We start from the raw sequence: 26,663 nt of genomic DNA on the forward strand, positions 1-26,663 counted from the left end.
CACACACACAAACACACACATGTGGCTCCTTTGAAGTCAAGCGATGAGAGAACACCATGCGCATATGGAAGGAGAGAGAAAGGCATAATTCAGATCTTTCTCAACTCAAATTTTCTGCCAGAAAGGCAAGCTATAGCTTTTGATATAGTTATTAATGAATGTCTTACATTTTTGCATGTTATAGTTTGTGTTTACTAAAGTTTATCCAATATCTTTTAACCAGGGGATTTAAAAAAAAAAAAACAAAAAAAAAACAAGGTTTGAACTCAGGCCCTTGTGCTTGCCAGGGAAGCGCTTATTCAACTGAGCCATCTCCCCTGCCCCTGGGGATAGATTTTTGTGTACAGTATTAAATCAAACCAGTAAAGTGAATATGTGTGACTGTCTTCTAGGTGTGCTGTTAAAATTTTTTATGTAAAGAATTTAAATTGCAGAATAAGACACACATTGTGAGCCAACCTTAGGTAAAAATTTCACAGTGTGTGTTTATGCATGATGAGGCGGTATGCTGAAGTGTGGGACAGGGAATGTAAGAATTATTTAAAGATTTGAAAAGCATGATAAGCCATACTTATAATCCCAGCACTCTGGATTATAAGGATCTGGAGCAGAAGGATCCCAAGTTCAAGTCCAGCCTAGGCCACATAGTGAATCAGCCAACCCTGCCTCAAAACAAAGATGTGGGGAGGGATTTATGGGTGTGAAGGTCCTATGTCCCATCCCCACATATCCAGTATAAAAAAAAAAAAAGAAAAGAAAAGAAAAAAGAAAGTCAGGAGATTCAAGTTCTAAAGCAACTTTATATTTTGTTTCTACCTGTATGATTTGCTTATTTTTTGCTAGAATGTATGCTTGCTTTATAAAATTGAAAGAAACTGTCTGTAATTCCCCTGGCTTTCATTACTCTTGACTATAAGATAACAACTTCGCTTTGCAGTGTCATTTGTCTCAATATTTGCCCTTTTGCCTCTGCTACTGATTTTAAACTAGTGTCCTGTGTTTATTTGTCTTTGCCCTCCCATGTGACAGACTCTCTGTGGACAAGCGCTTTCTTTGAATTAGACCTTGGAACATAATGAAGCCTGAACATCACGATGTTATGTTCCAAAGTCTAATTCTATTTAAGAGCACATGTTTAAATTTTTATTTTTATTAGTTCACATTTATAATGCATAACTATTACATGCATCATGGAGTGCTGTTGTGCCCCTTCCTTCCCTTTGTCCCCTTACCAATTTGCAAAAATGTGTCTCTCTGTTTCCTATCTTTAATTGTGTTCTTTGATGTATTTAAGCTTTGAATTTTTCATATAAGAGAACACATAGTTAAGATATTAAGATTTTGATTTATCTTTTGGTGTGACAGTTAAGCTATTTTGATATATTTCATCTTACATCATGGCCTCATTACACCCATTTTCTATTAATAACACAAAGGCGTCCTTCTTTAGAGCAGAATAGTATTCAATAGTGTACAGCCATCACTCTGTGTACATTTGGTATTCATTTCTGTTTTCTATTCTCATTAGAAATATTTCATTTTTTCCTACTCTATCATTTCATACTGTGCCTTGAAGTAAACTTAGTGATAAATCCATGTCAGTCATCCATGAAACCAAAATATCTGTATGCTTATTTCTTGCTCATTATTATATTACATTAGATTATATTGATAGGTAAAAATTAGTAACATTTATTTTTGTAACATTTTGAACAGGTTTAGTATTTCTTAATAACATGATCTCTTGCTGAAGAATCACCTCTTCTCTGTGTCAGATTGCCAACCTTGTGGCTTGTAGAGGAGTTCTTGGATCTGTATTGCAATTTGTGTGCTGTACTTCATTTGCTGCCTGGGTTCCCTAATATAAACACATTTCAAGAGTTATAAATGAGAAACGACAGTCCAAACAAAATATCTTGCACAGGAAGGCATTTACAATTATTTCATAAAGCAATGCCAAAATATTGTCCCATATAGTATCTCAAATGACAAATTCAATAAAATCTTCTAATAGAAAGAAGTTTTTCTAAAGTTCCTCTGTAAATCAGTCCAGGTGGCTTCCTTTTACAGTGACAGGGAGGATTATTTTCAGAATGATGCAAGAAGGGGAGAGAGACAGAAAGTCACAGTGATTTTTAGTAAAAGTTTCCTCAGTCCTGTTCGCAGAGGGAGTTTTGCTTTGTCACAAGTGACTAGCCCATGATTTTGAAAGAGTGAATCATCTTCCTTTGAAACAAGAGATAAGTGGGGGAAAGAGCTGTTTAAAAATTACCGAACAACTATTTCCTTCTGTGCTATGACTTCTGAAACTGGAATGCAATCCAGAATAGCTCCCCTTTGAGTCCCACATTTGTCTGAAGCATTTTTATTGTCTCTCTCCTGCCTCACCCGTCTTACTTCTTTCCTCTCTGTGGTGGACAGATTTACACTGACTGGGCCAACCACTACCTAGCGAAATCGGGTCACAAGCGGCTGATCAAGGATTTGCAACAGGACATTGTGGATGGAGTGCTGCTAGCAGAAATCATCCAGATCATCGGTAAGAACTGCCTGCTCAGAGCACGCACCCAGACTTGGTGCTCACCCCTTGGCTAAACTGCAATTTAAGTTGAACGCATACCAAATTGTTCTAGGAGTTGTGGAGATGAACGCGGCTCTCCCCTCACTTAGAGAAACATGTTTACATGAGGATGTTTGAAAAGAGTGGCTTGGCCACGCTTCTAAATAGCCAGAACTGTATCTTTACATACACTGAATTGTCAAAAGTGAACGCTTCATTAAACCATATGTCCCGCATGTGTGCATTTCATTGGCTGGAACAACTCATATAGCCTGGGATTCCTTGAAACCGTACCCTGATCCAGCAGGAACAATTGTGACAGGTTTCATGTCAGCAGTCATTTGGCGCAAGCGAAAGAATTAGCAGCAAGTTCCTTCTCCAGTCACTTGTTTTTTTTTTTTTTTTTTTTTTTTTTTTCTTGATTTGCACACATAGAATTGGCCGCTGCGAACAAGGGTGTTCTTTTCTACATGGCTCAGGAGATTGAGCAAATGTACCAGTGGCGTTTTCTCTCTCTCTCTCTCTCTCTCTTTTTTTTTTTAGTCTCTTTTTCTATGTGTGTTTCACTTCATGGCTTAAGCATGTTACTCTTTTTCTCTCTCTTTTATTTTATGTCTTGGCTTTAGCAAATGAAAAAGTTGAAGATATCAATGGATGTCCTAGAAGTCATTCTCAGATGGTAAGAATCATATTTATTCTCAATATGTAATGCTTTTCATCATTTCCAGAATTAACTTCATTTTGTAAGTGGATTTGAAAGTTTTCTGCGCCCCTTAGAGGCCACTTGATCCCATTCTGTCACGCGCGTTTCTTTCTAAGGGCACTGTTTATCCATGTGATAGCATCAATTCAGTTGAACAAGTGTGATTCCTACATAATGTATTTCTAGGTTTATTTTTATATCCTTGACTTGTTTGTTGTTCTGAAGTGTTGAATGATTTAATTCTGAGCACTGATATGTATGGCCATAAATCTCATTTCCAATTTTAAGCGGTGCCTTTTTATGGGAACAACTGTTTTGAAGAAAAGAGTTTGCCATATGCATTGTATAATACATACAAATAATGTTTTCTTTGTTCCTGATGAGTCCGATGTAAGCACGTGGACTCTTCAATGTTGTGCAAAGAGTCCTAAAGGCATGCTGCTCTCAATCTGCTAAGCAGTGCGTGATTTTCATATCACTCATGGCTTTCCAGAAAGCCCTCACTTGAGAGGTCTGTCTCTTCCAGGATATATCTTGCCGTTCTCATTTAGTAGAGCTTAACATTTTATAATAAAAATAGACTGATTAACTATTTAGATAGGGGCCAGGGAGATGGCTCAGTAGAATTAGCACTTCCCTGGCAAGAACAAAGGCCTGAGTTCAATCCCTGGTTCTGCCAAAAAACCCAAAAAAACCCAAAAAACAAAACACTATTTAGATAAAATCACAGTTTTAATTAAATAGCTACAAGTTTAATTTTATAGGACAGACACACAGAATGCCCTAACTGAAGTTATATCAAGCAAATCTAACCATGAATGATAGCCCAAATTCCGAATATGGCGCAAATGTAATCATGAATTATAGCCAAAGTACAAGATGAGGCTTCCCTGAAGTTTTTACCACTGGATAAGCACCTTGAGTGCGCTTAATGAAATCTTGTCACATGAGGACATTTATTCAGTTTTCAACCTCGCTGAGCAGCACTCACTTCTGCAGCACAAACACTACACTTGCTGGCCTGTTTTACTTAATGTCAGAAAAACTGAAATCCAAAATAATGAAGAAATTATTATTAAAGTATAGCTGATTAGCATGACTGTGTTTTTCAAATAAATACCACAAAGTCCTATAAAAATGTCATGAACTCTCTGTAGCAGTTGTGAAAAAAAAAATCTTTATGAAAGGAAGTTTCTTCAAAAATACATTTCTGTCTTAAGGGAAATTCCTGATCCATTTACCCTAGGCATAAACATGACTGTGTGCAAATTAATGACAGTTGTTTTCTATAGTTGTACTGACAGCATGCCCTAGTGACATGTGCTCAGCCCCCACCACACTTATAGCTGGGAAGCTGGAAAAACATGTGACCTCTGTGAGCTTTGGCTTTCTCATCTGAAAATTAAGCCCTAATTAGCATGTTGTGATGAGATGTGCATGGAGCATTCTTTATTAATTAAGCTGATGCATAAATGCAGAACAGCACTGTGAAAAAACAGTGCTGTTTCTAAGGGACATACACAGGATTAACATGGGTGAAAATGTTCTTCCGGGCTGTATTTTAAAAGCTTTGTGGAACCTGGAATCATATTTTAACATTAATTTGGTTTTCTTATTTTAACCTTAAGATGCTACTGGATACTATAAAATATATTAAGTTGCAAGACTCACCTATTTTGTCATTCCAATTTGATTATAATTATAGAGAATATAATGAGCAGGTGAGTTTATACTCAATGACAGCAAAAATAAATAAGTAAAAAAAGTTCTGTAAAGCTCATCACAGTATAAAAATGCAGTTTTAGATATCTGAAATATCTATACCTAGAGACTACAAACCTAGTAGTTTTGTGATGCCTCTTAATCCCCATTTCCTCCAAACTACAAGTGGCTGGTGTTCTAAATACTGTCTTGTTAATCCTGCTTGTAATAAACAAATCAAAGATCAAAGCCTAAGACATGCAGATGCTATGGGAAGGGTGATTCTTTTCACAGACAAAACGTATTACAGTAGCTGGAGTCACATAAAAATTTGCGTAATAACTTGGATCATTTTTTTTCTGATGTGGTTGAACTTGAATCTGAAATTGGCATGACCACAGTGTTGATTCAGAAGAATACTTACAAAGCAAATATAACTTCTGGTAACTTTTTTTTTTTTGCCTCTATTGGAAATGATTCACATTGGCTCTATAAAATTAATGAATGCAAATTCCAGACCAGACTGTAACTGAGAAAGTAGAGGAAGAACAATTACAATAGCATGATTAGGCTTGTGAATTTCATGTATCCATTCCAAACAGGATGCTGTATTTCCTTCTTGCATAACCCCAGCAGGATCTACACTGGCTGCAGTTAATGCTATCCCTGCTCTTAGAATTAGTTTTCACTGTCAGTCTTTCCTCAGTCTTTCTTTTTTGTTACTCTGTCTAGTAGAGCAAAAAGTAGGGTAAAACTGTATCTCTAGTTTTTTTCTAGTCCCAGATTGCTTTTATTTAAATTTCAAACTTCATGAACTTTACTATGAAGTCTTTAATAGTATCTTTGATCCTTTAGTAATGGAAGTTTTCTTTTGAGGCATAAATTTACAGTATATTGGTAAATTCCTGTAAAAATAGGAAATTCACTTTTAACCAAAACCAGGTAGCAGATATTTATATCTGCAAATGTTAATCAGGGGTGTAAATTTAAATAAAGAGCAGCCATAGAGTTGCACAAGCAAGTATCAAAGGATCAAGAAAGGGTTGGATTTGGTGTATTTTCAAGACAGACATGTTCTGTAGTTTGAGTATAATGAAAAGCATTTTAAGGGGATGACTTAAGACCCACCCTGATACAGGTCCCCTGTAAGAATGGAGCCTATGGCATTCGAAATCACCTAAGGTTTTTTTTAATTTGGACTGTGACATGATCTGATATAAATATTCAAAATTACCCTAGTTGCTTTCTGAGGTTTGCAGTCTCTAACTGAATGTGGGAAATGTAGAGTTTAGGAGATTTAAAATACTCCCCAATGTTTTGGCCTAAATGATAAGTGGTTACCAGTTATTATTGCTAAGTATTTTTGTGGAAGAAAAAGGTTAAGTGACAGAAGAAGATGAAGCATTCATATTTTGATGTGTAGAGTTTGTTGTATCTCACCAAATAAAGGTAATTTTAGGTAACTTTTTGAGCAGGAATTCCTAAAGGTCAGAGAAAGCTATTAGTTAGATGATACCTAGTTTGTAGGCAGTTGTTGAAGCTGTAAACAAGGATGTGATCTTGTAGGATGTCTATGCAAAGTCAACAGTGTCAAAGGCCAAGGAGCTTCTGGGTATATCCATGTTTATCTGGTGGACAAAAAAAAAAAAAAATGCAAGAGTAAGAAAAAGAAAGTGATAGTGAGAAAGTAAGACCATCATTAAGAGAGCAGATTCCCAAATGCACTATGTTGATGTTTAGGGTGTATCTAAATGCTACAGGTGAAGTCATGGTGTGTGCACCAGCCCAGAGAAATAGAGCAAATATGATGATTTAAATGTGTCAGGTGCTGTCACGTACTATTCAGCCAACTGGAGGGTATGTGAGAATGAGGAAATGAGTTCTGGTGATTAGACAACGATGCAAAGATCTCTTTCCAGCAATAATTTCTTCACAAGTGAATGGCAAGGGTGTGGTGGGTAGGAATCATTTTTCTAGGAAGGTCTAGTTTAACAAAAGAGAAAAACCACATGGTACAAGAGAAATTCAGTGTTGAAGTCAGTGCTTTCCAGGGAGAAATTAACAGAGAGTGGATGAGTAGGGGGAAGGGAGCGAGAGAGAGGATACCAGGTCCTGAAGGAAGTGGTGGAGAAGGCTAAGTTGCAGTCTGAGTGACAGATTTACTGTAGGGAAAATGGGGTCCACATATGATTGGATAAAAATGTAGTATTTGAAATAGATCAACAAAAAATTAAAGGGACTGAAAGTAATACGACCATGACTTCAGGAGTTTGGATAGTACTAGCTTGGTCTTTTTCATGAAATTTTCTTTTATTTCTTTTTTTTTATTTTATTAGGATATTTTTACAATTTATTAGTTTGCAATCATTTTGGGGAGGGGCTACCTGCACATAGCACAGCTTCTTTTTTACTAACCTCATTTCTCTTCCTCCTTCTCCCTCCCTCCTAATTTCCCATCCCGTTTTTCATTCTTGTTTTATTATTAATTTTAGCTCACATTATTGTATATAATGTTTGCATGAATTGATGTTATCACATTCCAGTACACGGCGTATCTTTATTCTGCTCATTTTCTTCTTCCCCTGCTCCTCCTGCTTGCCAGTGAAGTTCTTATTATACTAAACCATCTCCCTTTCCCACAAAAATTAATTTTTAAAAAAGTATTTTTTAAAAATTTTAATACAATTAAAATAAAATCCATCTCCACTTGTTCTCTATATGGAACTCGATGGAGTTCACCCTCAGTCCCCTTCACCCTTATGCTTTCCCCCTCAGTCCACTTCTCTGTTGCAAGAGATCCATCTCCTAGTCCCCTTCTCTCCATCCTTTTTAATACTCTTTATACTCTGCCTTACTCAAATGAGAGATGCCATCAAACATTTAAGTTTATGTGTCTGGTTTACTTCACTCAACATATTTTCTAGGTGTATCGATTTTCCTATGAATGTAGCAAACCTATCATTTTTTTCCCAGCAGAATAGCATTCCATTGTGCATAGATACTACATTTTATAACTTAATCTTCTGTTGATAGGTATACAGGCTGTTTCCAGGGTATAACTATTACAAGTTGTGTTGTTATAAACATTGGCAACATTTATCATATCACTATTCTATGATATGATAAGCTTTTTTGGGAAAGAGAATTACTGGGTCATATTCCATGTAATTTCCTATAGTTTCTTTATAATACAAATTTAATGTATAGATGATCTATTTACTATAGTACATTACAATGGATACATAAAATGTATATATTCATATCTATATATCTATATCTATAGATAGATATGTCTTCCTTTACAAGAGTATTATTTTATAGATAGATAGATAGATAGATAGATAGATAGATAGAGTCAATGGCCATAGCACCCTAAACACGCCTGATCTCGTCAGATAGGTAGATAGATATGATTAAAAACACAGTCTGAACATCATATAGCTAAGAAAACACGAACTTGTCCTTGTAGCAATCTATTAGTTGCATTATTGAAATATACTGACCCATATTTACTCTGTTTCAAGGTCATAGGTATGTGTTCTTAGTGAGCTTTTGATTAATCTCATCTTAAAAACAGAATGTAGTTTATGAACTTACTGAGCACTATATTTAAGCCCACCCAGAGAGGAAGTCACTGATCAGGGTGGCACCTGTTCAGTAATATCTAGGTGGGTGTTATTAAGATTCAAAATAAGTGCTACATGCCAACAGCAAGGCCAGCATACGTGGGGAAGTAAATTAGTAAACTTTAAATACTGAGAATGTCTTGAATGCCCAACAGGATAAAAATAGCCTCCAAAATACTCAACATATATTTGAAATATAGAGGCACAAGTGTAAGGTTCTTAGACAAAAAATGTTAGATATGTAGAGCAAAATCTGTTTTGGAAACAAGTTTTTCTCTCTTTTAGAATAGGCCTTTAGGGGGCCAGGGAGATGGCTCAGTGGAATAAGTGTTTCCCTGGCAAGCGCAAGGGTCTGAGTTCAATTCCTGGCTCCGCAAAATAGAATAGGCCATTATATTTAAGGATCCTTACAAATGCACAGAGGGATGGGGGCATTTGATTATGTGAAGTAGTTGCAAAGTGAAAATTAGAGTGTGTGGCACACAGTGTTGGGATTCAGCCCTCCTCTTTCTTGGCTCCTGCCTGTTCTGCACCCAAGTAGCTCAAGCATTTTAACATCATGGCTTTCAGTCTTCTTTTTGAACATGACATACATGCTGGTGTGCCAGTTTTGCTGCTGTGAGGTTGTGGGGAGTCCTCATTCCTCTTAGTCTTTTTTAGTTCATAACTAATGGTGGGAAAGTAGATTCGATCTTCCCTTCCTATCTGATTCCGCTTCCCAAAGAGCTGTGGTTTCAAGATTAAGTTCTATTATGGATTTCACAGACATCTTTGCCTCATGTCTAGAGTTGTGATTATCTCGAACGTGAAACTGTAGTAAAGTGCCCCATACTTTTATCTGTATTCTATCCTTTTGAGTTTAAATCCTTTCAGCCACTGCATATAGTTGTCTTTTAATCTTTTACAATAAGATAGGAAGACAAATCTTTTAACCAGAAAGAGAAGAGATAAAATATTGGCATGCCCTTAAAAATTTGATACAGCCTTATAAATGGCACACAGCACAGGGCTCTGTCATTGTGACTCATATGAATGGAATATCCCTAAACTTGTCCTCTCCCATGATCCCTTCCCTTTTTAAAACTTTTCATCTTTTGGAATGGCTAGAAAGAAATAGCTCCATGAAGACAGTTGTTCTGCTACAAATATAACTCTGACATCTAAAGAAATACTAAAGGACAATTGCTACTTTGGTGTTTCTTTTGTGAACCTATTATTTTTATGTAGACTCCATTAGGAATGAGTACAAACTAGTAGCATTAGATAATTTATCTTGAAGTTGTCAGAATATCACATGATGACTTTAAAAACTGTGTCTCTAGAAATTGTTCTATTACACTAGTGAAGTTCAATTGAAGTAGCTGAAATACTGGGAGAACTTAAGAGCCAGTATATGTTTTGAAAGGACAATTGCCAGTGGAATTCCAACTCCTAACTACACGACCCAGGAAGAACTCATCCAGGCCCAAAGCCCTGTGCATTCTGAGTGCAGAAATTGAGCTCATGATCCGCAAAACCCACTGGAATTCTGATTTGCCAGGTTGATTCCAAAAAGTCACAAAAGACTATGGTTTCCCTGTCAGTATCCTATCTTAAAATATAATTTGTCATCGTCACAGGTTCCTAAAATTACTTTTATCATAAGATAATAAAGACATTTCTTAAAATATATTAAGTCTAATTTAAAGAGACTTTAATTAATAATTAGTCTTAACTAAGAATTAGACTTTAATTAAGAAGAAGTCTTTAAGACTTTAATTAAGTCTTTCTTTAAAGAGAATCCAGCAACATGAAAATGATTTTTGTGGAAATTATTTGGTCTGGACATCAAAAATTTAATAAAAATCGAAAGTATAAGAATATGTTAATAACTTTGTGTCATAGAATAAGTTCTTTATATATTTTAACAGTTATATGCTTCAATATTTAAATTAGTTTATAATTAATCTTATAAATCGAAATAGGAATTAAGGAATTAATTTTATTTGGGTTCTTGGTATTGTTCTGTTTTGAAGAGAAAATATATAAATTTCCTCTTATGGTAAATTAATAAACTTTATATATGTATGTATAACCAATTGTGAAACATAGTTAATATATTATTATATACTTCAGTATTGACTAACCTGTTTCGTAAACTTAGAGTGCTTTAGAATGTTTTCTCCTGATACACCAGCTTATTACTGAACATAAGATACAATCATGCCTATTATTAGAAGCTAAATATTTTTATAACTGTAGTTATACTATACCTTTAGTATAATATCTAGTTTATTTTACCTTTAGTAATAGAGCACTTAAATGCATTTTTTTCATATTCTTCAGTTATCCCCTAAAATGTATTAGAAAATTATCACATATGGACCATGGTGAATAGTAAAATGGGCTGTAGGAACACTGTAGTGCAAAGGCCCAGCTCAGTTCCCAGTACAACAAAACAAAACAAAATGAAATGAAGCAAAACACCACTGTGAAAGAACCATATGGCACGAAGTACAGGTTTGGTTAGATACTACAGGTTTGCGTTTGAATTCTAGTTCTATTATTTAATGATGTTTTTGTTTAAAAAATTGTATCTCTTGCTATCTAGTGATTACCAGAGTTAGCAGAGCTTGTGGTGAAAATTTAAGGTTTTGCGTTTTTAGTAAACAGTACATTTGCTCACAGTTGTATGTAAACTCACTTCCTGTGCTACATCATTGGGTGGGGCTGGAGAAATTTGAAAAGTAGCTTCCATTCTTAACATGCAGTATAGGGCTTATTACATTGCAAGTTCTTCATGCAGTAGATTGTGAAGTTAAAATACTGTTGCTGATTTTAAAATAAAATATATTAAATGAAAAAAAATACTTTTGAAAAGCACAGTGCATTGCAGATAGCATGGACAAAATTTGATTTCTTAACTTTTCATTACCTATAATTGGGTAATAAAATCATTTTTTTAATATGTCAGTAAATCTGTGTACTGTGTGGGCACCTAAAATGAACATCTTCAATGTAATACTGATTATTTTTTTTCCTTTACTTAAAACACACCATTAGTCTTCTGAGATTTAGGGTGAAGCCCAGACACTTGGGATGTGAACCCTAAGGTGTCCTCTAGACCAATTTTTCTCTCTGGCCCTGCTTCCCATCACTTTTCTCCACATTTAAAGATTTTTGTGCCTGGAGCCCATTCTACCTGACATATTCTCCCATGTATGTTCTTCAAACTGATTTGAAGGCTACTGCTCTGGTGAACTCTGGAAATTCCACCCTGGTGAACAGGTAGAACTTATGGAGAGGTATCAAGTAAGATTCAACTTTCCTTCTGTTCTGGACTTGCAGGTCCCTCAGCCAAAGTGCGCCTTACCATGACAACTCACCTGTAGCCCCTTTCTTGGCTATACCTGTCTCAGCCAGTTTTTCCCTGACTGTGACAACGTAGTTGACAGTGCTTGATTTAAAAGAGGGAAGGTTTAATTTGGCTCACAGTATCTGTGGTCTCAGCCATGATTATCTGAAAGTGGCATCATGGTGGAAAGGAGTGATGGAGCAAAGCTTTTCCCTTCCTAGTGCACTGAGGCAGAGAACAGGGGAGAATCCAGTGAGAGACAAAACCTCCAAAGGCCCGTCCCATGACCACCCCCTCCAGATGGGCACCGCCTCCTACAGTACATGCAGCTCAGCCATCAGTGGATTATGCCCATGATCTAATCATCTCTCCAGTAGTCACTTAATCCAGTCAGGTTAACAGCCGAGACTGACCAGCACGGCCTCACGCGGTGCTCCTTCTCTTACCCAAGTACTCCTAGCCTCTCAGGGAGTACTTCAGGCTTCTCTGCAAGCAGCAAAAATGAGAGGTTATGAAAATGGCTCTCTGTGTCCCTAAGGATATCTGTTCAGTTCTTGGATAAACACTTTATCATTGCTGTATGGTACAGTAATGTCAACTTTATATGTAGATGTCTTTGTAACTATGTTAAATTTGCCAAGTTATTAATACTTTCTTTCCTACTCTTTGTCTTTTCTAACCAGAACCTTCTGTGTTCTTTAGGAGTCTAGATTTCTCTATAGCTTTCATCACATTTAATTTAGATTCTCTTTTGCTGAGTTAGATCAGTTTTGGAGAGCTCAGAAATTCCTCAATGACCAATCACTAAATGACTAAACAAAAGCAAACATCCTACAAATCTTAAATCAAAATGATTACTGTGTGTTACTTTAACTCTACAGAAAATTTGTCTTTGGTTATAGCCTTTTGCCAAAATGTTTATAGTTATTAAAATTCTAAGTTAGAATTTTGATAAAACTGAACCATTTTTCTACATTTTGGTTGAATTTATATTTATTAGTTTATATAATTGCATTAGTATTATAAATTTATCGTGAAAAACAAGAGCTACAGGTACTGGAAAATAGCACAAGTCAAAAAGAAAATAAACTCTAGCATAGCCAAAGTTCAGGTGAGTTTTCACGCCTCTAGACATTCTGCACATGAATGATTTACCACAGCAGGTTGCAGCACTTCAGATGTGTCCTAACCAGGATGCATTTCTTCTAGAGTAAAGTAAGTTTTTTGGGTATTGAGCATGATACCCACTTCATGATTATTTAACTTTATTGTTTTTTTAAAATTAATTTTATTGAGGAACAGATAGCAATGAGACAGTTTCAAAATTGATTACTAGGACAGTTTCAATGATTAATACATTGTATATTATTGTCTTTGCAGTGGTTATTCATACTATAAGATGCAGACATGATATCCTGTCCAAACACTATCAGCACAAATTTTCCTTCTCACTGAATTAAGAGAAGGTAGCTGTATATCTATCTTTGTATATACAGATACAAAATGGTTCTTCATTTGTATCCCCCTTTTTTGTTTCGTTTTGTCAGGGATGGGTCTAAATAATAACAGAACCTTTTGAATCCCATTTTAAAATCCAGTTTAGCTGCAGTTTAACTGCAGAAAATTAGGATTTGTATGACCTACTCTCCAACATCCCCATGAACGGTGTCCTTTGTGGCTGTTGTGTCTGCTTCTCTATCTGATAGTTGTCTGGCCTTATCAGAGTCACACCTAACTCTCAAGTCTGTGACACTTTTGTGATGCTTTCCTCAGATCTGTGGTGAGGGATGATGACTCTTTTTCAGAATTTGTTAGATGATATCTTGCATTGCAGTGATTTGTGAATCTCTTCTGTCTCCTCAGCCATTTCATAAACTTACAAGGGCAAAGACCATGTAACTCATTTTTATAGTCCTTCACCACCCTGCAAAAGCTCTTTGCCCATAAACAGTCACTAGTTGCTGAGTGAATGAATCACTCAATATTAAGTATTATGTCATTATTTAGATTTAATCAAACTCTTAAGCTAAGGCCCGGCCAGATAGCTCAGCAGATTAAAGTTCCTGCAAGCAGGTACAGGGGCCGGGGGTTCAATCCCTGGGCCTGCTATGCTGGTCCCTCCCCCAGGGTGCGCCGAGATGGCTACTGAGACTGGACATGGTGGTGTGCGCCTGTAATCCCAGCACCTGGAAAGCTGTAAACAGGAGAATCACTATGAGTCTGATCTAGTAGTGAGACCCTGAACACACTGTAGACCCCTAAAATATATGTAAAAGAAAAAAAAAAAAAAACCTCTTAAGGTTGATAGTAATTATATTCAGTTATTTCGTACCTAAATGTAGTTTTAATTAGTCATAAGAAAATGTAAAAGAAAGCTGTGAATAGATAAAATATGACTTGATTAATATTGTGAAATATGCCTCCATTTGTTTCCTAAAGTAGGTTATCACATTCTATGGACAATGACTAAAAGCCAACCTTAAAGCATACAACTGAAAAATGTATGAATTCAATAAAGAACTGTGCTACTGTGCTGGGTTTTTTTGTTTGTTTGTTTGTTTTTGCTTTGTACTGGGGCTCTTTTTACATCAAACCTGCAAGTTTAAGAAAAAAAGGAGGTATAGATATCTGATGATTGTCCTGAATTTTCATAAGCAAGAAAAATAATACGACTTCTTTAATTTCTCACTTAAAACTAAATCCCTGTGATTTAAGAATTAGACACGCTCGAAGGTCCAGGTAAGAATATGTCTATGAAACCAAAAAAACAAAGACATTCAAGTTTTGAAAAGTAAGCTCCCATTTTTCATGAATATTTAAAATTATTTTGAATTCCAATGCTCTTTAGAATGTATGAGAATTGTAGCTCTGCTTGAGTATAAAGTTTAATAAGTGTTAAGTGAATGAGTTAAATTTTTAGAAAAAAATTAAATTTTAGTACTCTGATATGCTGATAATAATGATACAAATAATATCTACCCACATGTGAAAATGTGAACCAACTTGTGTTGAATATATTTAGTGTCTTCAATAAAGGAAACCTGTGTAGCTGGCTTACTTTCAGATTTATTCCGTTTGTGTGCAACTTTTTCCAATAATCTTATGAATTTAATGCAATCTAAAATGCCTCAAGGATCAGTATAATCACATATTTTGCTATGGTTAAAACTTAGAGGGGGCTTTGCAAGTTAGCTCGGTTGTTTAAAGTGCTACTTGGACAAGTTCAGTCAGGCGCATAATATGGCAGTTCGATTCCCAGCTGCAGAAGTTGCACCAGACCTGCCCTTAAGGCACCGGAAAGTCATCAGAAAAAAATAAAAACCTCCTCAAATTTTAGGGCCAGCCAAATAGCTCAGCGGATTAAACCGGGGTTTTGATCCCCTGGCCTGCCAGGCCAGCCCTGCCCCAGGGGCATACTGAGATGGCAAATCAGACTGGGTGTGGTGGCGTACCCCTGTAATCCCAGCTCTTGGGAGGCTGTAAACAGGTGGATCTTTACAAGTCTGATCTAGTAGTGAGACCCTGAACATCCTGTAGACCCTTCCCGGAAATACAAAACAAAACAAAACAAAAAACTTAGTAACTTTTTTTTTTTTAAATGTATTTGGTGCAGAATTTCACTATGCAACTCTGGCTCATAGAGATACTCCTGTTTTCAGTCTCCCCAGTGCTGGCATTACAGACGCACACCACCATGCCTGGTCCAGGTGGCCAGCTCAGTGTGCCCAGGGGGTGGAGCTGGTGTGGAATGTGGTACTGGGCATCAAACCCCTGTCCCTGCACTTGCCTAAGCAGGCACTTAGTCCACTGAAGTATCTCACCAAACCAAAATTTAGAAATTTTATTTTCACTATACCTTCATTTCTTTCATAGTTACTTAGACATAATTAAAAGTAAGATGAAAAATAGAGAAAGGAGGTCTTCTATGTCAATTTAAGGTAAGCCGTGAGAGGAAGAAAGGACTCAAGAAATTGTGTCTGACACAATAATGAACAGTAAAAGTACTGGGCTTCACTTTCCATACGATAAGGTGTGGCTGTTTATGATTCAGATGAGCTCAGTATTCCAGAACTCAGAATAAATATCTGTATATTGCTTTCTCTTGGAGGGACGAGACAGAGGGAGCCAAAATGTATACACACTTCAGGAAAGGAAAATGTTGTGTAAATACTTGAAGATACAGCAGCTTCCAGACATTAGTGCAGTAAGCTGCTGCTCAGATAACCTTAGTCACTGAGATTTCTGCACATGCGTTAGTACAATTTCTTCTCTAAAGGCTAGCAGTGATGTGGGCTTTCTGCTCTGTACAATATCCTCTAAGGTCCCCCATAGGAGGGTAACACCAATCTGTTGAAACAAAGATTATACTACTTTTCTTTACCTGAAGTGTATATGCATTTTTGGTGGAGTCATAGCAATAAAATATAAAGTACATGAAGTGTACAATACCAAGAGCCTGGTAAGCAAAACGCTTGCCTTGTTGTATTCTAAACAGTGCAATTCTTACATCATATGTGGGTGAATTGAAATCATAGGCCGTTACTTTCTTTGAAGAGTATAGATTGATGCTTCAGTTTCTAATATTTGCTGAAAAGTGAAATTATCCAGGGAATTGTAAAACATCCTAAAAGTGGCTACTGTCCACTGACATTTTGACTAATGGGTGGGCATGAAAACTTGACATCTTATTGTTTCAAAAGTTCCTTAGTTGACTGTTATGTGCAGCAACATCTGAGAATCACTGGTTATAATGTTGGGAATCAAATTTAATACAATATGTATAATTCTCAGAAAAATTTGCAAAATGACTAATGCAAAAGAGAGTATGATGCCATTTTTTGCTATTGTCTCTTCTATGAATATTTTACTATTGATATCATATAAAATCACAGGCCTTTTCATAATCTTTTTCATTATTCTTTTAATTTTTTTTCCTTTTTAAAGAATACAAAATGGTAAAAAAAATTAGAAAAGATACAAAATTTCATTAAACAACGTAATCAGAAGTCTACAATGGTTGTTCTATTGCATAATGCTATCTTCAAATTAGCTGTTCAGGTTACCAGATATAAACATGGAAAATTGGTTTTAAAAAGTTGTAAGAGATTAAAAAGAAGAAAATTAAAAAATAAAACAAGTTAAGCATTAACTCCTCCTTTCAATAGACGAGCAGGAATAAACAGCATAATTATCCAAACTATCCTGCATATGTACATAAATATATCTTGTTCCCTTCTTTCTTTTATCCTTTTCCTCATCCCAGTTTTTCTTTCACATTGAACAGATTCTTTCCCTGCCACAGTATCTGTTGTACCTTTCAGATTTTAATTACTCTTTCAGGTTCTCAAACTAGCATGACAATGCTATGTGTACATATGTGGGTCTGATCTATTTTACTTACCAATGCAGTCTCTAGTTGATTCCATTTACCGATAAAAGCCTTGAATTTACCTTTTTATAGCCGAGTAGTACTTCATTGTGTAAAAATACCACATCTTTGTTTCCCATTCTGCAGCTGATAGGCATTTGGATTGTTCCCAAGATTTAGCTCTGACAAATTGTGCTGCTGTAAATATGGGTGCACATATAACGCTGTGGTATGATGGCTTTAGTTCTTTTGGAAAAATACCTAGGAGAGAAATGGCTTAAATGGAAACACTAATCAGAGCTTTTTGATGACTCTCTACACTGATTTTCATAGTGTTTGTAGCAGTCTGCACTCCCACCAACAGTGGAAAAGGGCTCCTTTTTCCCCACAACCTCTCCAGCATTTTTATTGGTTGACTTCTTGATGATAGCCATGTTTTCTGCTATAAGTCAGTATCTCAGCATCGTATTAATTTCCATGTTTTGAATGACCAGTGATGTTGAACATTTTTCATATATTTATTTGCATTTTTGTATTTTTTCATTTGTGAAGCATATATTCATCTCAGATGCCAATTTTTGGATTGGGTCTTTGAATATTGCAGACCTGACATTTTTTTTTTTTTTTAATTCTTTATATGCTCTAGAAAGAAGTCCTTTGTCTGAGGGACAGTCAGATATAATTTTTGCCAGTTTGTGGGTAATCTTTTTATTCTATTACTAATTTCTTTTTTTTTTTATTGTGTCAGGGATTGAACTCAGGACCTTGTACTTAAAAGGCAGGCGCTTAGAACATTGAGCTATCTCCCTGGTGTCTAGTGATTTCTTTTGATGTGTAGAAAGTTTTTAAAAAGATGAGATAAAAAAAAAAGATGAGATCTTAATTGTTGATTCTTTGAAGTGGTTCCCATGCAGTTTGGATTTTGATTATAAACTCTCTACCCACCCTCATGTCTTTATACTTTCTCCTCCAGAAGATTTAGTGTTTCAGTTTTAATATTTAAATCTTTGATCCATTTTGACTGTAGTTTTGTGCATAGTGATAGGCCCGGGTCTATTTGTACCCTTCAGCATGAGGAAAGTCAGTTTTTCCATCACCATTTATTAAAGAGGCTGTCTTTCTTCTAGTAAACTCATCTGGCCCCTTTGTCAAAGATAAAGTGAATGAGTGTGTTAGTTGTATCTGTATCTGCTAATCTGTTTCATTAATCCTCAAGTCTATTTTTTTGTCAGTACCATGCTGATTGTATCATAGAAGCTTGGTAGTATACTTTTAAGTCAGGGATTGTGGTGTCTCCCGCCTTTTCTTTGTTGCCCAGGATTGATTTTGCTATTACAGATCTCTTTGGTTCTAGATGAATTTTTGTAATGTTTTTTCTAGACCTGTGAGGTATACTAATGGTATTTTAATTGGGACTACATTGGAACTCTATTGCAATTTTGGAAGTATGGAAATTTTCATAGTGTTAGTTCTTCTTATTCAGGAGCAAGGAATATCTTTTCATTTTCTGAAATCCTCTTCAATATTTTTTACATTTCTTCAATATGTAATTCTCACTACATATATTTTTTACTTCCTTTGTAAAACTGATTCCTGAGTATTTCATTTATTAACTGTTATTGTAAAAGGCATGTTCTCCCTAATTTCGTCTTGGTGAGTTTGTTGTTTGTGTATGGAAAATACCATTGATTTTTGAGTGTTGACTTTGTAATCTGATATGCTTCTGAATTTGGTTAAGTCTACAAGTCTCCTGGGGGAGTTTTTGGGGTCTTCTATATAGGGTATGAAGCCATCTGAAAATATTGGGAATTTCACTACTTTCTTTCCAATCATTATTTCTTTCTCTTATCTAATTGCTCTGTCTAGTCTTTCCATAACTGTATTGAATAGGAATGTGACAGTAGATATCCTTGTCATGTTCCTAATTTTAAAGTGAAGACTTTCAATTTATGTCCATTTAGTATGATGTTGGCTATTGGTTTGTCATAAATGACTTTTAACAGACTGAGATAAATTTCTTCCACACCTATTTTCTTCAGGTTTTTTTCTTTTTTGATCATGAATATATGTTAGATTTTGGCAAATGCTTTCCCTTTATCTATTGAGATAATTATGTGGTTTTTGTCCTTGTTGCTCTTTATGTGGTGTATCACATTTATTGATTTTCATACTTTAAATCATCCCTGAATCTGTGAAATTAATCTTACTTGGTCATGGTATATAATGTTTTTGGTAATTTGATTTTCTGTTTGCTGGCATCTTATTAAGTATGTTTGCATCTATGTTCATTAAAGATATTGGTTCTATTTTTTGATTGGGTCTTTTGCTGGTTTTAAAATTAGGATAACATACCCTCTTATCACCTTTTTTGGAATTTTTTTTTGTTTGTTTGTTTGATTTTTCTTTAAAATTAGGGTAGTTAGGGAAATGCTATATTCTAGGAATGGTTTTAGGAGCAGTGTTTCTCTTTTGATTTACTAAAAACTTGAGGAGTACTGACCATAGACCTTCTCTGACGTTCTTGTAGAATTTGGAAATCAATCCGTCAAAACCCTGTTCTTCTTAATTGGATGTTATTTCACTGCTTCTTCAGTTTCTGTGTGTGTGTGTGTGTGTGTGTGTGTGTGTGTGTGTGTGTGTATTTGGTACAGGGTCTTACTATACAGCTCGGACTCATAGTGATCCTTCTGTTTTCAACCTTCCAGGCGCTGGAATTACAAGCACATACCACCACAGCTGGTCTCAGTGGCTGGGTCAGCATGTTCAAGGGAGGAACTGTTAGGCTTGTGGTGCCAGGGATCAGATCCCGATCCCTGCACTTGCCTAAGCAGGCCCTTAGTCCACTGGGCCATCTGGTTCTTCAATTTCATTGACTTACTGGATTATTAAAAAGTTTTATATCATCTAGATTAAGATTTGGTATTTCATATGCATCTAAGAATCAACCTACTTCTGAATTTTCCATTTTATTAGAGTATAGCTTTCCCAGTTAGTTACTAATGATCTGGATTTTTGAAAAATCCATTGTTATTTTGCTCTTTCATTTGTAATTGCATGGGATTGAGTCTTTTTTGCCTTATTTTGGTAAATTTGACTAAGAATTTTTCAATTTTATTCAAGCTTTCAAAGAGTCAACTTTTAAATTCATTGATTCTTTATTGTTTTTTAATCTCAGTTTCATTCATTTGTGCTCTGATCTTCATAAAGTCCTTCCTCAAATTAAGATTGATTTTGGTTCACTCTTGTTTTTCAGTACCTTGAGGAGTATCATTCAGTTTTTTATTTTAGCTTTTCCTATGTGAAAATTCACTACTGGAAACTTTTGTCTTAGGAATGTTTTCATTGGGTACCATAAGAGTTTCTAGTATGTCAGACTGGAATTATTATTTGATTTAAGGAACTTTCTAATTTCTTCAGCTTCATCTGTGACCCAATGATTATTCAAAATAATGATCAATAATGAAGTAATTATTATTTACTTTCCATATGTTTATATATTTTTGTGGTGGATTTTGCCACTAATTTCTGGTTTCATTGCTTTATGATCTCATAATATGCATGAAAAATTTCAAATATTTTGCATTTATTTAAGCATGCTTCATGGGTTAGTATGTGAACTATTTTGCAGACAGTCCGATGTGGTGCTGAAAACAATTGTGTCGTTATGTGGAACACTATAGACACCTATTATGTCTCTTTGTTCAATAGTTTGGTTCCACCCTGATGTTTCATCATTGATTCTTGTGTGGTTGATAGGTCAGTATGTTAAATTCCCAACTTATGTACATTTGAATCACAAACTTCCATAGTTAAAGCAGTAAAACAAATGCGAGATCTACTCATATCTGTGAAATTCTTACTGTGCTTACATACAAGGTGTGTAAAACTCACTTTGTGGGACTTGCAAAGGCATCCAACTTATGAATGATCTCCCAGAATGCAGTTCTTTCATAAGTTGAGGACTTGCTGTACTGAAGTTCCTCATTACAATGGCACTGGTGCTTAGTGTTTGTTTTCTGATCAGTCTTAGCTTGACATTTACTTTGAATGCAATTAGCGTAGCCACTCCTGCTTTTCTCTGGGTTCTTCCTGCTTGTTTTGTGTTCTTTTACTTTCATTTCATTAATCTTTTTTTGGGGGGGGGTGCAAATATGTTTCTTGTATGTACCATATTATTGGATCTTGTTTCAGATCCATTCTGCTAATATTTGCCATTGTTGGTGAATCAATACCACTAACAACATTTAAATATATGAAACAGAAAATAAGCAAAATTGGCAGAAAGGTACCTGTATTTTGTAAGGCAACAAATTTTCCATGAAGCTCTTTGAGTTAATCAGCTTTCCTTTTTCCCAACACAATATCCAATGCTCATGACTTAAAGGAAAAATTCTTTCATTTAACTCACAATTTGGGAAAACTGGTATACGGTTGGCTGGCTACAAGGGTAAGACATTAAGGCAGGAAGGTGTGGTGGAGCTAGTATGCTCAATTCACAGCACCCAGGGAACAGAGCAGGAAAACAGCAAAAGAGAAAAATGGTAAAAAATTATATATAGTTCCCAAGGTCATGGTTTATAGTGCATGTTTACAATGCTTTGTGATTACATTCATCGTGGGGCATTAGTATTTGTCCATAATACATCCTATTCTTTTCATCCCTCTCTTTCTCCTTACTTCCCTGGCCTCTTGCCATCTCCTGGTTCTCTTCCCTTCTGCAGAAGATCTCCTTCCCTGCAACATTCATGCATTTATTCATTTATTCAGAGACCATGGTCTCCCTAAGTCACGTAGGCGGGACTAAAGCCTTGTTATCCTCCTTGATGCTTTCCGAGTGTTGGATTATAGGCAGGTACCATCAAGTATAGATATGGTTTGGATTTTTATTGTTATCTGACTCCAAATATACCAAGGAAAAATGAAAGTACATTCAGGGACTTTAATCAATTTGATTACAAAATGACTTTTATCTCTCTGCGTGGGAATAAAAGAAATACAGAGGTTTTTCATTCAAAGAAATATTATGGTTTCATATAAAAAAATTAAAACTGTATTTATGGTAAGTCTATTTAACTTACCTCTATTAACATCGCTCCCTGGATGTCATGCAGAATACTTAATGGCAATGTATTAAAAAGTGAAAATGAAAAAAAGTTCCAGAATTTATTGAAATAAAAAGTCACAATATACAGTGAAATGATTCATTTAAAAAGTTTTAAAGTGTGCACTTGGTGAAGAAGCTCACTATATAAACGACACTGAATAAGAATTTTCAAAGTTGTTTCTGTTTATTACAAGTATTTTATTGTGTGAAAAGTAAATGAAGGGGCCTAGGGATGCAGCTCAGTTGGGAGAGCACTTGCTCTCGTGAACAAGGCCCTGAGTTCCAGGCAACATCTGAAAAAACAAACAAAAAATAGACATACTATGAACAGGGACACAGGAAGGTATAAATTGACTGGAATTATATAGGAACAGGAGTATTATCTTAAATTAGGTCATTTTACTATTTTATTGTTGGAAAATTAATTTTGGCCAGTAAACACACATTGTTTAAGAAACTAAATTTAGTAAACTAGTCTTTAATTATCCTTTGGGCAACTCTATATTAGCACTATTCTCTTGCAATGATTTAGCTTCTGTAATAATGATAGAGAACTGAAATGGATAGGGAATCTATCCATAACTTCTCAATTGATAGAGAATCTGAAATTATTGCTGCTCATAAATAAGAACCAAAAAATATTCCAAAATATTAAATGTTCCAAAGAAATAGACTTGGAAACAATGAGAAGTACTTCTTCTGGTTTGTGTCTAGTTGTCCCCACAGAGCCTCATGCAGTCATTGAGGAGCTTCTAGAGTTTGTGATTAATTCATGATCTAATGCTGGGATTATGAGTGTGAGTGCTGCTGGGATTATGGATGTGAGTGCTGCTGGGATTATGGGTGTGAGAGCTATACTGCCATGGCGCAGATAGCCTGGATGCTATATAAGGAAGTGAGAGAGGCTTGCTCTCCGTTGCCATCCGTCTCTTTTTGCTCTTGCTGTTTTGCTGTTTTCTGCCACCATGGAGTGTTGCCCTCTGCTATGTGTCACTCTGGCTTGGAGCCCGCTGAGCATGGACTGAAACCTCCATGAACTGTGAGCTAAATCAACCTTTCCTTCCTTAAGTTTGGGTGTCAGGTGTCCTGTCCCAGGACTGAGAGAAAAGTAACTGAGACAGTATTTTTCTCACTTTTGAGTTCTTTTATTTCTATGCCATTTCTGATTGTGGTAAATATGGAGAGAGTATTGTGCCTCTCTCCTACCCACTCAGACATCTGTCTATTTTACATGTTGGTTAAGTAGTAAGATAAAAAAAAATCTACTTTACAAGTTTAGAGACTCTATTACTCCTTTCTAGAGTTCCCAGTGAAATGCCTTGTCCATCCTGATAAGCCAACGATACTGATTAAAGTAACGCCCAGCAGATTAATTGAGTGTGATTCTGTATGGGTCTGAGGGGCTCATGGGAGTACAGCCTTCAGGGACTGCACACTTCCGCACTGGCTCCTCACTGGAGCTGCTGTCTGCATCGCTCCCTGGATGTCATGAGCTAAGAGACTTTTCTGCTATAACCTTCTGCCATAAATGTTGCTAAAATTTGGGCAATAATATCCTATTAACATGTTCTGGTAAATTATGTGCTTGAATCAGAAATCTCTGTGCTTTTTTTTATAAAAGAATATAATTGCTATCAACTCAATAATATCAGAATTACCATTCCAATTACTTATAATATACAGTCTAATTTTGTTTTTGCATATTAGTCCATAATAATTATTTGATTTTTTAAAAAAAAAATTAATGGACTTGAATGAATTAGAGGATCACTTTGCACAGATATAATAGAATATCTAATTTGTCCCCATTTCTACTTTTCTTTGCTACTTCTTTTAGTCCTTATTAATCCAATTTTCTAGTAGCAAAGTGACCTGAGAAGACAGGAAAGAACCTGATGTTCGTTTCAATACCACAGCCCCACTGGATATTCAAATACTTATTGGCAGAGCAAAAATCATGCAGTTGGATTATATTCTCCATGCTTAGCTCTGTTCTTTTTTTCCCATAAAATTTAAGCAAACTTTCCTTGAAATGAGCTAATATAAACATCCTTTTCTTTTCCTCAACAAAAATGTGTATAACTTGTCTGGGCTATTTTTAAGCAAAAAGTAAGCTTTATATATTGTTTCTTAAATTGAATTTTGCAGAGAATTGCATTTTAAAAAGCCATGTAATGTGTCCTTTTTGTAAAAACATGTTCTTGAAACTTGTTTTTCCTTTGATTTTTCAGGGGCACTTTCACGTTACTAGGAAGCTAAGCTGGGAGGACAATAACAAAACTATTTCGTGGCCTCATGGCAATTTTAGCTGAGAGCGTAACAAAACATTAAGACTTTCCTGAGTTTTTAAAGGTCTTATTTTATAATTACAAATACTAAGATACTGATAAAGAACTAGAACTTTCTAGTTTTCTACTCTTTCATGGAAGTCTTGGCTGTTTAAGTCCATAATCATTATTGAGATGAACTTCTTAGGCAACATTGATTCTTTATTGTGCCTTTTGTTTCTCATCTTTAATGGTTACACGGTGACTGAAATCAACGTTTAGAAGTCATGGAAATAACCTGGGCATCTTTGTACAACAGCAAAGGCAAAGTACCTGAATTTCATCAAGCTATTAGTCAATTAGAGAAATAAAACTTTTAAGTCTAACTTCAAAATATAATTTCTAAGAATTTACTATGGTCTACAATGCAAATATACCACATTTCTTTCATGTGCAAACCCTATTTTCATCTTATCTAGTTTTTAAAATCATGGAGTAATCATTACTGGTTGAATTTTAGTTACACATGGTCTAATTTGTAAGAGCCACACATGTAACAGTATCATCGGATGAGTATGTTTTCATTGGAACTTATTTGTAAAGCACAAAATCTAGTCTGATGTTAAGGAGGTGGGCTGCTACTCTACGAGAATGCCATTCTTGACAGGCCTTTGTGAATTGTTTGTAAGTACTAAACTGGACAATGAAAGCTTTATACTCATTCTGTAATCAGCCACAATAATTCTGCTTAATCTCTGTTAAAGATCTCTAGAATGAAATGAATGTAAAATATTCATTCTTTATCATTCTTTCTGGCTCCCTTTTCACTCTCGTGCTTATCAAAAATAACCCTCTAAGTTACTTTTTCACTGCTTTTCATGTTGCAGATTGAAAATGTTGATGTCTGCCTTAGTTTTCTAGCCGCCAGAGGAGTAAATGTTCAAGGTCTATCTGCTGAAGGTAAGAAAAGCACAATTATCATAAGCAGCATCAGTGTTCAGAAAGATGTGTTAGAGTGTAAGAAATGTGGTGTTGGATAATGTGGTTCCTTAACGTAATGACAAATTTGGTGAGATTTCCAAAGTACTAGAAACATAAACATAATAGTTACAAAAGTATTCTTTCATTATTTAAATATTTTCCACATTTTATCATAATTGTTTTTGTGTGATTGAGAAGTGGCAAACCAGCAAAACACCATCTTCTTACTAACAGCCTGTAGCATTTTCAGATTTTGAAGTAGATTCATGAATGATGAGATAAGTATTAGATAATATTGAATAGATGAAATTGAATGCAGATGAAATTGCTTGTTGAATGCTCAAATATTATTTTATTAGTAGTAGTGTTACTATAATATAATTAAGTTAGTAGTGAGGGTCAAAATATTCAATGCACCTAAACAAATCTTGAGTTCTTAAATAATTAGAGTGAAGTAATTGAAACTTTTACATGGAAATAATTTTAAAACGTTGATAGTTTGAAAACTCAGCACTACTTTTGATATATGAAAAGTAGGAAAAGATGGAACTAGGTTTCCCCTTCATTTGTTTAGAGAGCTTTTTCTCCCGCATATAAAAGTGACACTTTTTCAAAAACATAATACAAAGTTTGAAATGTGTAAGAAAACTAAGTGATGTTTCTGCTTGTCTATTTTCCTCCCTCATGTCATGCTACCTTTCAGTTTTTCTTCCAACTGTGTACTCATTTGTCATTTTAAATCATATGTATCAGGTCTATTACATTGTGATAAGAAGTTTTTTTCTTAGATTACTAAAGTATGACTACTAAAACAATTGGATTTTGATAATATTTTTAGGAGTCCCTGCAAAAAATTTAAATATTGTTGATAAAAATCGGTTTCTAAGATTATGAGGTAGAAAGTTTTATGGCATATGGAGCAACAATACTATTTGGGGCTGGGGAGATGGCTCAGTGGAATAAGCACTTGCCTAGCAAGTGCAAGGGCTTGAGTTCAATGCCCGGTTCCACAAAAAAAA

General features: G+C 35.3%; 1 protein-coding gene across 3 annotated transcripts in view; it reads left to right on the top strand.

The window, feature by feature from the left end:
- Nav3 (neuron navigator 3) overlaps positions 1-26,663 on the top strand; it is a 432,474-nt gene that overhangs the window by 108,209 nt on the left and 297,602 nt on the right. For all 3 annotated transcript variants that reach the window (XM_012515124.1, XM_004623749.1, XM_023716139.1), the window contains exons 2-4: positions 2,422-2,539; positions 3,187-3,239; positions 25,551-25,623. In XM_012515124.1, the coding sequence (XP_012370578.1) occupies positions 2,422-2,539; positions 3,187-3,239; positions 25,551-25,623 (244 nt within the window). The remainder of the gene's footprint in view (positions 1-2,421; positions 2,540-3,186; positions 3,240-25,550; positions 25,624-26,663) is intronic.

The sequence above is a fragment of the Octodon degus genome, unplaced genomic scaffold, assembly GCF_000260255.1.
Source record: "Octodon degus isolate 3935 unplaced genomic scaffold, OctDeg1.0 scaffold00004, whole genome shotgun sequence".
NCBI classification, from domain to species: domain Eukaryota; kingdom Metazoa; phylum Chordata; class Mammalia; order Rodentia; family Octodontidae; genus Octodon; species Octodon degus.